This window comes from Elephantulus edwardii, unplaced genomic scaffold (genome assembly GCF_000299155.1).
Source record: "Elephantulus edwardii isolate Elephantulus edwardi_28Jun2011 unplaced genomic scaffold, EleEdw1.0 scaffold00043, whole genome shotgun sequence".
In the NCBI taxonomy this organism is placed as follows: Eukaryota; Metazoa; Chordata; class Mammalia; order Macroscelidea; family Macroscelididae; genus Elephantulus; species Elephantulus edwardii.
The window spans coordinates 15,265,387-15,282,450 of NW_006399793.1; the positions used below are offsets into that span (position 1 = coordinate 15,265,387).

The window sequence follows — 17,064 nt, forward strand, 5'->3', positions numbered from 1 at the left end:
GTCACATCTATCTCCCATGAAGTGACTGGTGGATTTGAACTCCCAACTTTTCCATTAATAGTCCAATACTTAGCCCACTATGCTACCAAGGTTCCTTTAAGTGCACCTACTATGCCAATAAATGTTAAAGTCTCCAAACTCTATCCTGCTGAAGAGTATCCAAAAATGACTGGAACAGCACATAAACAGAGAATTGTCAGATGTGAAGCCTGGGTTGAGAAGAGGCCTTGGCACTAGGGATATTATAGCTAATGTTAGTTGGATCCTACCTGAAATCAAAGAATATCAGAGAAATGTCTATCTGTGTTTCAGACCCCACAAAACAAAACACCACACACAAAAAAACCTCCCAAACCAAAAACAAGCCAAAAAAACATTTGACTGTGTGGATCACAACAAATTGTGGTTACCTTTGAGAAGAATGTGAATCTCAGAACACTTGATTGTGCTTATGCAAAACCTATACTTGGACCTGGAAGCAGTTGTCAACATAGAGTAAGTTAACACTGCATGGTTCAAAATCTGGAAAGGTATATGCCAAGGATAAACTCAATCTCCATATCTATATGCACAACAGACCATCTAGGATTCTGGGCTTTATGAGGAAGAGTGTGGCATCAGGGCTGGAGGAAGAGCCATCAACAACCTGTGGATGACACAACCTTGCTTGCTGAAACTGAGGAGGACCTGAGACATTTGCTGCAAAAGGTCAAGGAGTGCAGCCTTCAGTATGAATTGAAGCTCAATATCAAGAAAACAAAGATGTTCACCACTGGGCCATGATATCATGATAGATGGAGCCTGAGATTGTCAACAGCTTCTCCTTGCTTAGTTCCATAATCAACATTCTTGGTAGCAGCAGCCAGGAAATAAAAAAAAAAAAAAAGAATTGCATTGGGGAAAATCTGCTGTCAGGGACCTTTCCAGAGTACTGAAGAGCAATGATAGCAATCTAGAAACTAAGGTACACTTGATCTAGGCCATGGCCTTTGCAATTATTTGCTATGCATCAGAGAGCTGGACAATGACTAAGGATGATAAAAGAAGAATTGATGCCTTTGAGTTGTGGTGCTGAAGAATAATATTGAACATACTATGGACTGCTAAGAGAACAGTTTTGTCCTGTGGACAGGGTGAAACCAAGCTACTCCTTGGAGGCAAGGACTCTGAAGTTCCATCTCACATACTTTGGTAATGTGACCAGGAGGGACCCTTGGAGAATGTCCTTGGAGAATGACATTATGTTTGCAAGATTGGAAGGACAGTACAGGAGACGAAGATCCTGAATGAGATGGATTGACGCCAGAGACTAAGTTAACGGAGTAAGTGTGTCAGAAACAATGAAATTGGATCAAAATAGAGAAGGGTTCAGAGCAAGCGATTAAAATGTTACAATGATACCAAACAGATTTCAGAACTTCCAGACTAAGACAATTTTAGAAGGCATACTGATTTACTTCTGAAAAATAAGCCAATAAAATTTTTTTCTAATTAAACAAAAATCTTTATGGTCACAGCAATCTGATTCCATTGTGAATAGGATTTCTAAGAACTCAGAAGCATAGGCCAACAAAGAAAACAATGTTAGTGAACTACTCAGAATACTTTTTTGTTTATTAAAGTTTTTACTTTGTTCCTTAGACATTCCTAAGAGTCTGTTTTCTAAATATGTGTGTTGTTCATAATACCATTATAACTTACTATACTATTGCAACTGGTTAGAATGACTGAAGCACACTTTTCCATTATGAACTCTGTACCTTTTAGTAAGAGTTATGTGTACCTCTTAAATAAGAGGTTACTCTTCCCTGATCACATGTCTCTTTAAAACTCTATATTTCCATGTACAGTATGCTATTCATCTATCTCAAATAATTTTTGGAGTATTTGTTATTGTTACCTGTCATCAAGTCGAGCACTCACAACACTATGAACACCACATCTGAACCCTGTCCTACCCTGTGCCATCCTCACAATCTCTGATATACTTTAGCTGATTGCAGCAGTCACTGTGTCAATCCATTTCTTTTGGAAGTCTTCCTTTCTTTCACCAACCCTCCACATTTCCAAGCATGACATCCCTCTCGAGACAATAGCCTCTCCTAGTAATGTGACCAAAATATGAGATGAAGCTTTTCCATTTTTGCCTCCAAGGAGCACTCTGGCTGTACTTTCTCTAAGATGTATCTGTTCATTCTTTTGGCAGTCAATGGAATATTCAGTACTCCAACACCACAGCCCAAACGCAGCAATTTTTTTGCCATCCTTATTTATTGTCTAGCTCTAAGTTGCATAGCAAATGATCAGAAAGACTTTAGCCTGATTTGGATGCATCTTAGTCCTCAAACTGACATCATTGCTCCTCAGTAATTTGGAGAGGTCTCTGACTGTAGATTTTGCCAGTGCAATTAGTTCTCCTGACTGCTGGTATCAAGTGTGTTGATTGTGGATCAAAGTAAGATGAAGCTGTTGACAATTTTAATATTTTCTCCATTGATCATAATATCTATTGGTCCAGTGGTAAGAATTTTTTGGAGTAGAAGTTTAGGTAGGTACTTCAATTCAATACCAACATAATATTTCCTTTCCACATTAAAACATATACCATATTGTTAAGATTTCTCCTAATGAGATTTTCACTCTCATTTAATTAGACAAATTTGGTTTAAAGCCTACCAAGATATTTTTCACATTTAACATTAAGCAAGTCTTGAGTAAAACCCATTGAGATTGTAATTATGAGAGAGTTTCAGATTTCTAATCTAATAACAGCGATTTTCTTTCAGCTTAATTCATTCATCTGATTTACTTCCTCTTTCTGCTTTCCACAGGCTCCTTCTCATTGAGTAAGGTTTGGAATTTGTTTACCTGAAGTGAAACGAATGTTTTCTTATGTTTTAAGCACGGATCTCAAAACCAAGTATTAATAGGGGTAAGAAGAAAGGGAGAAGGGAGACAAAAAAATAAGTAAGATAAATGAAATGAAAGGGAACATAAAATAGGAGTTTGATTGAAGCAAGTAAATGACAATGACAAAAACCAAGCATTAAAAAAATTCACAGGATACTAAAAATACAACTTGCTTTTTATATTACCTTTCAACTTTAACGTATTTTATTACCTGGGTTGACTGTGACAGTTGTAGGATTGCAGGGAATTCATCTTTAAACTCATCTGCAACGTCCATGATTACTTTTTGAAGCCCCTGGTCTAAGACAAAAGAAGAAGTTGGGGTTGGGGGGAGCTTATCCAAATAGAACTCCTCTACACAACTTAACGTAACATGGAGCACTGGATCCCCTTCCTTGGTGACAGGGAACACAGGAAAGTCTGTAGGGCTTTCTTCTAAATTGGTTCCCACACTCATATGCCCTTAACAACAAAATTTGTTTACTTTTCCCAAAAAAATTCTTCAACACATGGCTGAATATCCACCCAACAAGTTTGACTGACATAATGATCTTGCTTGGATTCTAGTGTCTAGTAAACCAAGAGGCCTGGGCAATGCTTCTCCTGCTCTGCCATTAATGAGGGACAAAGTAGCCTTCTACGCTTGAGGGCACGCCTGGACAGAACCTGCTCACTGCTGGAATGCTTTGTTACAGCACAATGGGCCTCTGGGAACTTGTTACAGAAGGTTCGGAAATTACTTGGGCTCTAAGAGGAAGAAGAGTGTGTTTAGAGGTAGAGGAGGAAAAGTAAGGGGATTGAAAAGGAAACCACGCTAAAAAGAGTTCTGTTGGCTAAGCTGAAATTTATCCCAAATTCTGCAGTGATACCTCAATTAATGAATCATCTGAAAACAAGGCACCCTTTGAAAAGAGTGTGTGTGTGTTGTCAAAAACCACTTCACATATGATGCCAAGTAGAAGAGAAATACAAGCAGATAATTCAGAATGGCCTTTGAATGGACTCTTTTCCCTTCACCCAAATAAGGATTAATAAATCCAGGCCAAATTTCTAAATCTTTGGTTTATCTTCAGAAACATAATCTTTGATCACTCCATCTTTAATTAACCCTACTATTACTCTTTTGAAGAACTCTGGTGGCCTAGTGGTAAGAAGCTGTTCTGAATCTCCAAAGGCAAGTCATTCAAGTCCACTAGCTGCTATGTAGAAAATGGACAATCTCCTCCCATGCAGTTTACTACCTCTGAAAATCATCTGGAGGGTCAGCTATAAGTTGATCCTGCCTTGACAGCACACAGCAAGAACAACAATAAAATCTCCTTTTCCACTTCACAGCTCCATTATTTATTTTCCCTTTATCAGTTTCATTGGGTTGTTACTTGCTTTTTAAAGTCAAACAATCAGTCTATTCTTTCAAGTTACTTCTTGGGGAACGAGAACTGTCAACCTTCTAATAAACATTCCAGGACAATCATGGAACTCTTGAAACGTGTGTGTGTGTGTGTGTGTGTGTGTGTGTGTACACATACAATTTCCCCACTGATACTGGAAGAACAGTATGGCTCACACTGGATGGCAGATTCTGATCTCCATCATGAGGGGAAGAATATCCATCAGTAATATTAACAGCACAAAGTTGACTTTTTCTTTTAAAAATTATTCCTATTTCAATGATCTCTTAGAAATCATACTGGTTTGTTGTTTTATTTTGTTGTTGTTGTTGTTTTTTAGGATAAAATAGTAAAGGCAAATTTATTAGAAAGTTACATGCCCAAAGGGACAAACATGCCTCCTGGAAAGGAACTGTGGAAGGTAGGCCCAAATCATACTGGCTTTTGCTACAACCGGTCATAGACATTTTGTTTTATAACATTACCATTGTTTAATAGAATTCATTATAATGTTCAATCAACCTCTTAAAGCATATTTCCCTTCACTCAACTGGTTTTTGTTGTTAGGTGCCATTGAGTTGAGCACAATTCATAGAAATTTTATGAACAAGAGGTCTGAACCCTGTTTGCCCTGTGTCATCCTCATACTTCCTGACACACAAGAGCCCATTGCAGCAGTCACCATGTCAATACACTTGCTTGAGGGTCTTCCTCTCCTTTGCTGACCCTCCACCATTCCCAGCATTATGTCCCTCTCCATGGAATAGCACCTCCTAGCAACATGTCCAAAGTATGTGAGGAGAAGCCTCACCATTGTTGTTTTGAAGAGCACTCTGACTGCACGATTTCCAAGACATATCTATTCGTTCTTGGCTGTCCATGGAATGTTCAGAGCTCTTCTCCACCACCGCAGCTCAAAAACATACATTCTTTTTCTGTCATCCTTATTCATTGTTCAGGTCTTGGATGCATAGCTAGTAATGAGAAAGACATGAATCAGATGTACCTTAGCCCTCAAAACTCACTAATCCTCTACGATTTGGAAAGGTCCCTAACTGCAGATTTTCCTAGTGCAGTAAGTCTTCTTATTTCCTGACTGCTCATACCAAGGGTGTTAATTATGGATTCAAGCAAGATGAAGCTGTTGACAATTCAAACACCTCTTCATCCATCATGACACTGGCTATTGGTCCAGTGGTCAGAATCTTTGTTTTCTTTGTATTGAGATACAATCCATACTAAAGGCTGCATTCCTTTATCTTCTGCATCAAGTGCTTCAAGTCTGCCTCACTTTCAGCAAGCAAGGGTGTGTCATCTGCATAGCACAGGTTATTGATGTGTCTCCCTCCAATCCTGGTGCCACATTCCTTTCCCTTCATAGAGTCCAGCTTCTCAGATAATTTGTTCTGCATATAGATTGAACAGGAATGGAAAGAAAATACAACCCTGACACACTCCCTTTCCTATTCCAAACCATGCAGTGCTCCCCTGCTCCATTCACACAACAGCTTCCTGATCCAAGTATAGGTTCTGTATGAACACAGTCAAGTGCTCTGGGATTCCCATTCTTCTCAATGTCAGCCACAACTTGTTGTGATCCATATAATCAAATGCCTTTGCACAGTAAATAAAGCACAAATAGGCATTCTTCTGATATCCCTTCCTTTCGGCCAGCATCCATCTGACATCAGCAATCCCTCGTGCTGCAGCCTCTTCTAAATCCTGCTTGAACTCCTGGCGGTTCCTTGTCTATGTACTGTTCCAGCTGTTTTTAATGATCTTCAGCAGTATTTTGCTTGCATGTGATCTTATTTGATAATTTTCATATTCACTTGGATCACCTTTCTTGGTAATGAGAAAAAATACAATCCTTTTCCAATCCATTGGCCAGACAGCTGTCCTCCACATTTCCTAACATAGGCTGGTAAGGGCATCCAAGGCTGAATCTGCTAATTGAAACAAGTCAGTTGGTATCCCATTAATTCCGAGGGTCTTATTTTTTGCAAATGCCTTCAATGCAGCTCTACTTTTTCCTTCATTACCACTGGTTCCTGTTCATACGGTACTTTCTGAAATTTTTCAGTATCTATCAATTCCTTCTGGTACAGTGATTCTGTGTATTCACTCCATCTTCTTTTGATGCTTTCTGGGTCATTCAATATATTGCACATAGCATCTTTCAATATTATAACACGAGGCTTACATTTGTTCTGCAGTCCTTTTGGCTTGAGAAATGCAGAGAGAGTTCTTCCCTTTTTAGTCTCCAATTCCAACTCTTTGCACATTCCATTATAATACTTTGCTTTTTCTTCCCAAGCTTTCCTTTGAAATATTTGTTCAGCTCTTTAATCTCAACATGTTTTCCTTTAGATTTGGCTTCTTGATGCTCCAGTGCAATCTTTAGAGTCTCTTCTGACATCCATTTCAATATTTTCTTTCTCCTCTTCTTGTAATGACCCTTTGCTTTCTTTCTGGATAATATCTTTGATACCCTACAACTCATCTGGTCTCCTATCACTGGTGTTCAGTGCCTCAAACTTATTAAGATGATGAAATTCAGATGGAATTGATTCCAGATCATATCTTGGTTCCTGTGGACTTATTTTAATTTTCTTTGGCCTCAGTTTGAACTTGCATATGATCTAACCCACAGTCTGCCCCTGGCCTAGTTTTGACTTCTGATAGCGAGCTTCTCCAATGATTTCCTCCACAAATGTAGTCAATCTGATTCCTATGCAGCCTATCAGGTGAAATCCACGTATAAGCCATCTTTTGTGTCTTTCAAGAAATGTATTTGTAATGAATAAATCATTGTAAATACAAAACTCAACTTACCTAGTTATTAATTTTTACTCCCTTCTCTCTCTCTTTCCATCTCAGGTTAGTGGGTAATGAAGTTGATTCTTATGAGGTCAGCATGCCCACAATATCGCACACTATTTTCTCTCAATTCTAGTACCAACACTCACCTTCCCTCCCACTTCCCTCTACTACTTTTTCTTGTTGTGTGCTGTCAAGTTGGAACTGACACGTGGCTGCCCCTCCAACAGGCTTTCAGAAACAATAAATTTCATGGAAGGATAACTGTCTATCCTTCTCCAAGAAGCATCTGGTGGATTCAAACTGCATGCCTTTGGGTTCAGTACAGCTTTTTACCACTAGACCACCATAGCTCTTTGTTTCGAGGTTTGCTAATTTGTTACCATGATCACACGGAACTCACAATTAGACAATACTAATGATTACGGGAATGACACAACCCTGCTTGCTGAAATTGAAGAGGACCTGAGGCGCCTGCTGCAGAGTGTCAAGGACTGAAGCCTACAATATGGATTGAGGCTCAATGTCAAGAAGACAAAAATTCTCACCACTGGACCAATTGGCAGCATCAGGATGGATGGTGAAGAGATTGAGATTGTACACAGCTTTAGTTTGCTTGGCTCCACAGTCAACAGTCTTGGCACCAGTAGCCAGGAAATTAAAAGGCGCATTGCCATGGGAAAGTCTGCTGTTAGGGACCTCTCCAAAGTACTGAAGAGCAATGGTGTCTCTCTGGAGGCTAAGGTGCGTCTGATACAGGCCATGGTCTTCGCAATCACTTGTTATGTATCAGAGAGTTGGACAATGACCAAGGAGGATAGAAGGAGAATTGATGCCTTTGAACTGTGGTGCTGGAGAAGAGTATTGAGAATACCATGGACTGCTAGGAAAACAAATAGATTTGTCCTGGAAAGGGTTAAACCAGGTGGCTCCTTGGAGGCAAGGATTCTGAGGCTCCGTCTAACATACTTTGGACATGTAGTGAGGAGAGACCGGTCCTTGGAGAGGGACATCATGCTTGGGAGGGTGGAGGGACAGTGCAGGAGAGGAAGGCCCTCTATGAGGTGGATTGATTCAGTGACTGGGAGAATTGGGATGGGAGTGTCAGAGACAGTGCGATTGGCATAGGACAGAGCGGAGTTTAGGGCTGTTGTATATAGGGTCGCTATGAGTCGCACGCGACTCGACAGCACATAACAACAACAACAACGATTATGGGATTTATTAGGAAAGTAATTGGTTGTATTTAAAAGTGTCATTTTTGTTCTTTACTATTTTAAAGAGGTTCTCTGTAGCTTATATGTTGAGTACAGCATTTCTTTTATTTCTTGACTGCTTCTTTCATGGGAATTGAATGTGAATCCAAGTAAAATGAAATCACTGACAACTTTAATATTTTCCTCATTTTTCAAAATTTGGTTGAATAAAAATATGTATTTTATATGTAGTGTATCTTAGGGCTTGTGGCCAGGAGGGACTGGTCCTTGGAGAAGAACATCATGCTTGGAAGGGTAGAAGGGCAGCACAGGAGAGGAAGACCTTGGGTGAGATGGATTGATAGAGTAACTGAGTAATGGGAATAGGTGTGTTGAAGTTAGTGAGACTGACTCAGGACAGGGCAAGGTTCAGAGCTGTTGTTCATAGGGTTACTATGAGTCACAGGTGATTCGACGGCACATAACAACAACTTGGGAGAGACTAGAGAACATTTTGCTGAGTGAACTAAGTGTGTCTCATAATACCGCATAAGACCATTGTAAAAATAGAAGGATTGTTGTTGTTGTTATGTGCCGACGAGTCGCTTGCGACTCATAGCGACCCTATGCACAACAGCCCTAAACTCTGTTCTGTTTTGTGTCACTCGCACTGTGTCTGACCCATCCTGATAACCCCAGTCACCCAATCAATTTAGTAAAATATGTATGGGGACTCAAGGAAGTTAGGGGTGGAGCAGAAGGGTGAGGATGGGTTGGGACCACAGAGTTGCACAAATTGGTGAATGGAGGAAGGGGGTGAAGGAATTGAAAAGGATTCGGTGGGGACCTGAAAGAATAGGGTAATTATGGGCAAGGCTGTATGAAGCACTATGTACACGAACTTTGTAAGCACACCAATATAAAAGGAAAATAAAAATAGAGACTATTAAAAAAAAAAACAAAACAAAAACCCAAACAACCTCTCACTAGCCTATTTTGAACTTTCAAGACTTCAAGGGTTTGTGGTTAAGCCACTGGTTGCTAACCAGAAAGTCAATCGCTGGAGCTCACCAGCTGCTTTATGAGAGAAAAGACGTGGCAAGCTGCCACCTGAAAGATTACAGCCTTGGAAAACCTGTACGTTTCTGTCCTGTAGTTCATTAGGAATGACTTTATATCACTGCAATCCCGGAGGAACACAGTTTGAATCCACCAGATGCTCTGCTGGAGAAGGAGGGGCAATCTCCTCCTGTATCTGTTAGATCCGATTTGACGGTACACACACACAAAATAACAAAATAAAATAGAAAAAGAATGACTTTATGGCAGTGGCTATATTGTACTTTGGAAAGATCTTTTACCATGACATAATTTTATTACCTCCTGCATTGGTCATTTGGGTAACAGTGTTTAGGAATTGTGCTGCTAACTCGAAGGCTTTTCCTTTCTGGCAGTTCACACCCACTAGTGGCTCCATGAGAGAAAGACAAGCAATTTCCTCCACTGCACTTTACAGCCTCAGAAACCCAGTAGAGGGTCGAGTCTGACTCAATGGCCAGAAATGAAAAAAAGAGTTTCTCTGATTTATGCAGACCTTCCACACATTAAACAAATATAGTTGTTGTTGTTGTTGTTATTGTTGTTATGTGCCATTGAGTCGCTTGTGACTCATAGCGACCCTATGTACAAGAGCTCCATACGCTCTTCTATCCTGTGCCAACCTACCCATCTCAAAGGCACTTATTCCCACCTCTCCAATCACAGAATCGATCCATTTCATCAAAGGTTTTCCTCTCTTTCGTGGCCCCTCCCCTCTGCCAAACATGATGTCCCTCTCCAAGGACCAGTCGTTCCTTGCAACATGCCCAAAATATGTCAGACGAAGCTTCAGGATCCTTGACTCCAGGGAACATTCTGGCTTCACCCTCTCCAGGACAAATATAAGCAAAGATTAAAAAAACACACAAAAAAACCCCAACAAACCAACGACCAAAAAAACCCCGTCGTGTTAATGTCACCACTGATCTCATCAGAAAAGGCTGAGTTTAGAGAAAACTATTGTACTCGTGATCCATTGGGTAAACAAATTATTCCCAATTTAGCAGCTTATAACAACATCTATAATCAGTTTCTGTGTGTCAGAGATCCAGGAGAGGCTGAGTTGGATTGTTCTGGTTCAGTCTCTCATGGGGTTGCAGCCAAGCTATCTGCCAGGCTGCAGTCATTTCAAGCCTCATCTGACTGAGGATCCACTTCCAAGTTCATTCAGATTTTGGCAGAGCTCAGAAGATGTGCTTCCAAGTTCACTCACAGGGCTTCTGGCAGACCTGACTTCCCCATGCAGGCCTCTCCATCCACAGGCTGCTGGAGGGGCTTCATGACATGGCAGATGGCTTCTCTCTCCTGTGGGGAACCTCAGAAAATAGTAACAGACTTATCCCACCACTACTGATTAAAAAGTAAGGGAGAGAAGGACAGAGTACACGCAGGACAGAAACCACATTTACAACCTAATCTCAATGTGACATATCTCAGTAGGGTCATAGTCTTTTCCTTAGAAATAGTCAAGTCCGTACTCAAGGGAAAGGAATTAAGCTGAACCTTTTTTTTTTTTTTAATATGGAACACTTCACGAATTTGCGTGTCATCCTTGCGCAGGGGCCATGCTAATCTTCTCTGTATCGTTCCAATTTTAGTATATGTGCTGCCGAAGCGAGCCTTTTGAGGGGAGCTGCATGAAACAATTCCTGTTTTTAAGTGCATGCTGGAGCTTAAAAACATTCTCATTTTTTTCTTATCGTTGGTGATTAAGTGGTAGAATTCTCGCCTTCCACGAAGAAGATCTAGGTTCCAGTTCCAGCCTGTGTACCTCATGCAAAGCCACTATCAGTCAGTAGTGGCTTGTATGTTTCTATGATTCCGAAAAGTTTTCAATGGTGCTTCTAGACTAAAAGTGGACAAAAGAAAGTCTGGTGATCTACTTTCAAAAATCAGCAATGAAAACCTATGGCTAATAAAAGTAAAAATGAGATAGCATCTCATCCCAGCGACAACTGCTAAATTCATTAAGACAGTAAACAGTGTATGCTGAGAGTGTATAGAGAGATTGGAACTCTCATTTGTTGTTAATTTGAATGTAAAAGTGTGCAACCCTTATGGAAAGCAGTTTGGCACTTTCTTAAAAAATGAAAATGTAAATGTCTTTTGGTCCATCAATCCACTACTAATTATATATCCTAAAGAAATAAGATTTGTGACACCCAAGTTTATTGAAGCTTTATTTACAATAGCAAAGAGATGGAAACAATCCAAGTCTTTGTAAATAGATCAATGGTTAAAGGAGTTATGAGACAGTTACTCAGTGGAGTACTATGCAGCACTAAAAAACAACAGATTTTGCAAAACACTGCACACCATGGATGCAACTAGAGGATATATCACTGAATGAAATTAGTAACAAAAGGACAAATATTGTAAGACCACTATTCTAAAAAGCTAAAGAAATTTTTGCACACAGATAAAAGCATTCTTGGGTGATTACCAAGAAAGGTAAAGGAAAGAGAGGTAAATAAAAAATAATATACATGTTAGGTACTTATTAAGATGGAAGAAGGGAAAGGCAGCATACAATAAAGAGATGATAATACTTTGTCTTATTATTAATGTTATAAAGCAAAAATAATGTTTTTTAAATGAATGAGTTGATAAAAACCCAATATGCTTTATATACTTTCACTCAAATCACAGGAAGGAAAAAACCCCACCCTGAATCCAAAAACCCATTGTGAATGGATTACAATGAATGAGACTGGACAGGACAGCATTTTGCTGCATTGCATAGAATGATCTCCATGAGTCGATGTGTGTGGCAATTTACCAGAAATTAACAATAATAACAATAATAAAGCAATTTTTGCTTGAATGTATAAGTTTGTCCTTGACAAGAAACACTCGCAGTTGTTTTCCTATAAAATATAACACTTACTTTGTTCATTTTGAGAAAACATAAACTCCAGTGTGGCAATAAATTTTCTTAGTTCTTCTTTCAAGTGAACTTACTACTTTTTTTAAAAAAAAATACTGATTTGCTTACAAAGTTTGCTATATATTGTATCTCATACTATTATTCATTGACACTGTGTTTCATACAATCATTCTCATGCATCATTTTTCATAAAATCAGTCACCATTGGACCTTGCCCATCATCACCCTTGTCTTTTTGCCCAGATCCTTCCCCTTTCCTGGCTCCTCTCCCTCCACCCGCCATACTGTACAACCTTTTGGTTTCACCTCTATCTATCCTCACCCCTATGCCCCCCTCGAACTAGCCATTTTCTGGAGGAAATCACATACACCTCCCCCCCCCCAGACATGCACCTGCTTTAGTTTTGTTTAAAAGCACCTGCTTTTATTTCACAGTACAAATAATTACACAGTGCTTTTCCTTGGGCCAATCCTATATTTCCATGTGAAACAAGAGCACTTTATATGTACTTCCTATTTAACCATGCAAAATTCTGAAATGATGTGTATCCAAGGGTTAATATTTAATAAAATTGATACTTCTTACTGCCCTGTCCAGGAAGCTCTTAAGTAAAATTGATTTTTATAAACTGTCAGTTCTTAGCCCGGCAACATACACTGATACAGTGGCTGCAGCAATGGACTTGAGCACAGCAGGGAATGTTTGGAGAGCACAGGATTGGGCAAGGTTTTTTTCCTGGTGTACATGAGGGCACTATGAGTTGGGACTGACTCTATAGCACCTAAAAGCAACAACTAGTCCTAGTGTCACTGATTCTTCCCAAAGTACAAGGCATTTTACCTGTCATTGTTTTTGTACCATGAGCACAAATGTCAGCATAATTTTCATGCTAATGTGTGTGCAAAATAACTTGATTGTGTTACTATTAATACAGTTTTACCTCATTACCCACTGCCTTTGAGTCAATCTTGTCTCATATTGACCCAATAGGACAAAGCAGGACTGCCTCATGGTATTTCAAAGGTTGCAAATCTTTATAAATAAAGGCTATATTTTAGTTACCATTCAACAATTCATGCATAAAATACTTTATTACATTGGTGGCTGTCCTCACTGTGGTGAATAATGTTCTCATTTCCATTCATCCATTTTCTTTGCCCTTCTGTGGTGTTAGCCTGAAGTTGGTTTTTTTTTTTTACCATTAATTTTGTCCCCCTCTGATCTCCAGCTACATTAACTGCAGACATATGGTGTTGCAAATTATCAGCAGCTGTGGACTAGGATAAGAGAGAGAGAGTGCTTCCCATACTGAGCATCAAGACTTGAGGGAGACTGGAGCAAGAATCTGTTGAGAGTAAGACCCTTGTGGCGAGGTCTGGGTAATAGTGGTGGAGAAACTGTGGCATTGCTGTGAACAAACTGTGGCAAGGTATAAGCAGAGGAGACCTGAGATAAAGGTTTTTGCATTTTGCCATTTTTGATGGATGATGGGGGGGCGGGGGGGGGGAAGCTGACTGCTGAACTTAAATAGGAGCCTGGACTAACTGAGAAATTGTACTTTGGGGTTGCTGGGCTAAAACCTGGATTTTCATTGGGTGATATTCTTTGCCTCCCCAGCCCTCCAACTTATTTCCCTAATAAACCCCATTTTGGGTACAACTGTGAGTAAAATCTGTGAGTAAGCACTGAATAAACTAACCTCTTGCTGCTAGTGTGACTCCATGGGACTGGGCTGTGGGCTCTCTATCCGCTTTTTTCACTCCCTCTGGCCCTTTCAGAGAGACACTCATGGCCCTGTGTTCCTATGTACAATTTTCTGCTCTTTAGACATCCTCCTTGATTTCTCTTCTTTCTCCCAAGTAGTGTCTCGTGTACCCAGATCATTGATCTCTTGGTTACCAGACCAATGCTTAACCTACTAACCCACCAGTCCTACTTTTTTTTTACACCTCACAGACCCCTAAAAGCATCTCAGTGAAACTAGAGACCTACAAACAACACTTTGAGAATTGCTACAAGAGAACTAAACACTTCCACTCATAAAGGTAGAGAAGATCCACTTAAACTCAACTGACATTATGCTGTTGCTGTTGTTAGGTGTGTGGTAGAGTCGAGTACCTTTCACAACAGATCTGAACCCTGAGCAGAGCCCGTTGTGGCAGTCACTATGTCATACCACTTGGTCAAAGGTCTTCCTCTCCTTCACCCACTCTCTACCTTTCTGAGCATCTTGCTCCTCTCCAAAGAATAACCCTTCCTAGGAACATGCCTGAAGTATGTGAAGGGAAGCCTCATCATTTTTGCCTCCAAAAAGCACTCAGGCTGCACCCTCAAGACATAGTTCTTTTGGCAGTCTGTGGGATGTTCAGTGTTCTTCTCCAACATCACAGCTCAAAAACATCAATTCTTCTTCTGTCATCCTTATTTATTGTCCAACTCTCAGATGCACAGCAAATGATTGGAAAGACCATGGTCTGGATAAGACTCACCTTAGTTAATCCAGCAATATACAATTTTCCAACTCTTATGACATATTCTGGAAGCTTTAAAAAAGTTGTCACTCCTATACAAAATAATCAAACTATAAAATATTCTCTGTTCATGTGGAAGCAGAGTGGTCAAGTCTGAGCTGGGCTGCAGTACCCAGGCTGCCTCCTACTCTGGACTACCATGATGGAACTCAGCGCCAAGCAACTCTAGGAGAAACTGCAGCAAGAGCTGGATTCAAAGGGAGCACGTGGTGGAGGACATGACTCTCAACTGCTGCACGTCCAGCTTCTGAGTCCTGGGTGGTGACCTCTGGGCTCTAGGGGAAACTGCTGCTCCAGAGACACAGGTGGTGAACTCTTGTCTAGCAGAAGAGCTCTTACACATCCATACCTTTGAGCAGAAGACTCCAACCCCAGAGCAGTGGACCCAGTGAGTGGCAGAAATGAGGGACTGGTAGTTGGGCAGCCATTAAATCATGAATCCGGACCAGCTTCTGTGTGGGGATCGAAGCCCCAGCGGGACTCAAAGGAAGAACCTGAAAGATAAGCAGCACTGTACAGGGGAAGATTCTGAATCAGCACGCTCCTCTCTCATTTTGTGCCTATTTCCTCATCTATAAATCATGGCTGAGCAATTAGAATAAAATGAAAAAAAATTTGGCCATTCAGTTTGTGTGAATGATCACATTTTCTTTCAGAATTAATTTAAGTATCTAATATAAATATCCCCTTACAATCTTAAATAAAGTACAATCTTTAAAAGGCAAAGAATATCAACTCAGCTTTTTAGCAGTATTCTTTCCCCCTTTTTTAAATTAAATTTTATTAATTTTAATGAACATTTACAGAGATTTTGGGTTTCCATTCATTCATTGTTGCACTATTTAGCAGTATTCTTTTGAAATATTTTATTGGTTTCATACAATAATTTACACTATGTTTCATGCATATGCATTGTGTTTTATACAATCTTTCATATAGTGTTTCATACAATCATTCATAGACATTGTCTTTTATATAATGAAGCGATCTATGTATATTATTACAGTCTTTTCAAGTTACAATTGAATCTTTCTTATTCTTTCACACATGCACCCTCAACCTGCCCACTAAACTGTGCCATCTTAGTGATTTCTAAGCTTCCCTTTTTTCCATTCCCTTCCTAGTTTCCCCTTCTCCTTTTGGACATTTATACACATCTTACTAGTTATCCTTCTGTTTTTACAGTAATAACCTTATGCAGTATTTGAGCTCGAGTTATTTCATTTAACATAATGCTCTCTAGGCTCTCCCTTCTAGTGTAGTATTTTACAATAGCTTTGCTCCTTACTGCTGCATAGTATTCCATTATGTGAAACTATCACAATATCTCAGTCCATTTGTTTTTTGATGGGCATTAGGGCTGTTTCCATATTCTTGCTATTGTTAATAATACTGAAAGTAAGTATACGTATCCACATTTGTGTCTCAGTTTTAATTTCCTTGAAAAACATTCCTAGCAGTACAATAGCTGGATCTTATGGGATTTCTATGTTAAGCTTTTTCAGGAAATGCCAAACTGCCTTCCAGTATAATTGTACCATTATATTTTCACGAACAGTGCATAAGAGTTCCAACTGTCCACAGCCTCTCCAACACTTATTACTTTTTGTCCCATTAAACTTTGCTATCGTTACTGTTACTGAGATGAAATAGTATCTCATTGTTTTGACTTGCAGTCTCTTTTTTAAATTAAATTTTATTAATTTTATGAACATTTACAGAGCTTTTGGGTTTCCATTCATTCATTGTTGCACTATTTTCTCTACCCTCCCCCCCATTTCATTCCTCTTTTTTTTCCCTTTCTCCTTGAAAGTCTGTTTTAATTGTCCCATTGCCACAGTGCTTGTCAAAGCCAGTTCTGATTAATTTTCTTTGTCAGTGTGTCCTTTGCCATTCCCTATCACTCCTCCCTGACTTGTGTCTCTTGATTGTCAGTGACTTTGAACATTTCTTCAAGAATCTGTCGAATATGTTCTGAATATCTTCCTTTGTGAAATGTGTTATTGAGTATTGCCCCCCTCTTTGAGAAGCCTTGTAATATTCTGTAAACTTTCATTATGAGACCCTTGTCTGAGATGTCATTGCCATAAGTTTTTTTCAGTCTGTAGGTTTTATTTTCACCTATTGGGAAAATTTTTTTTTCTATATTTTATTAATTTTCATAAACATTTACAGAGATTTTGGGCTTCCACTCATTGTTGCACTATTCTCTCTACCCTCCTCCCAGTTT

General features: G+C 39.6%; 1 protein-coding gene across 1 annotated transcript in view; it reads right to left on the reverse strand.

The window, feature by feature from the left end:
- The window catches only part of SPATA9 (spermatogenesis associated 9), a 72,822-nt gene extending 69,367 nt beyond the window's left edge, over positions 1–3,455 (reverse strand). The window contains exons 1-2 of the mRNA XM_006885371.1: positions 3,395–3,455; positions 3,122–3,210 (exon numbers count right to left, since the gene is read on the reverse strand). Of these exons, the coding sequence (XP_006885433.1) occupies positions 3,122–3,210; positions 3,395–3,455 (150 nt within the window). The remainder of the gene's footprint in view (positions 1–3,121; positions 3,211–3,394) is intronic.
- Between the last annotated feature and the right edge of the window lie 13,609 nt (positions 3,456–17,064).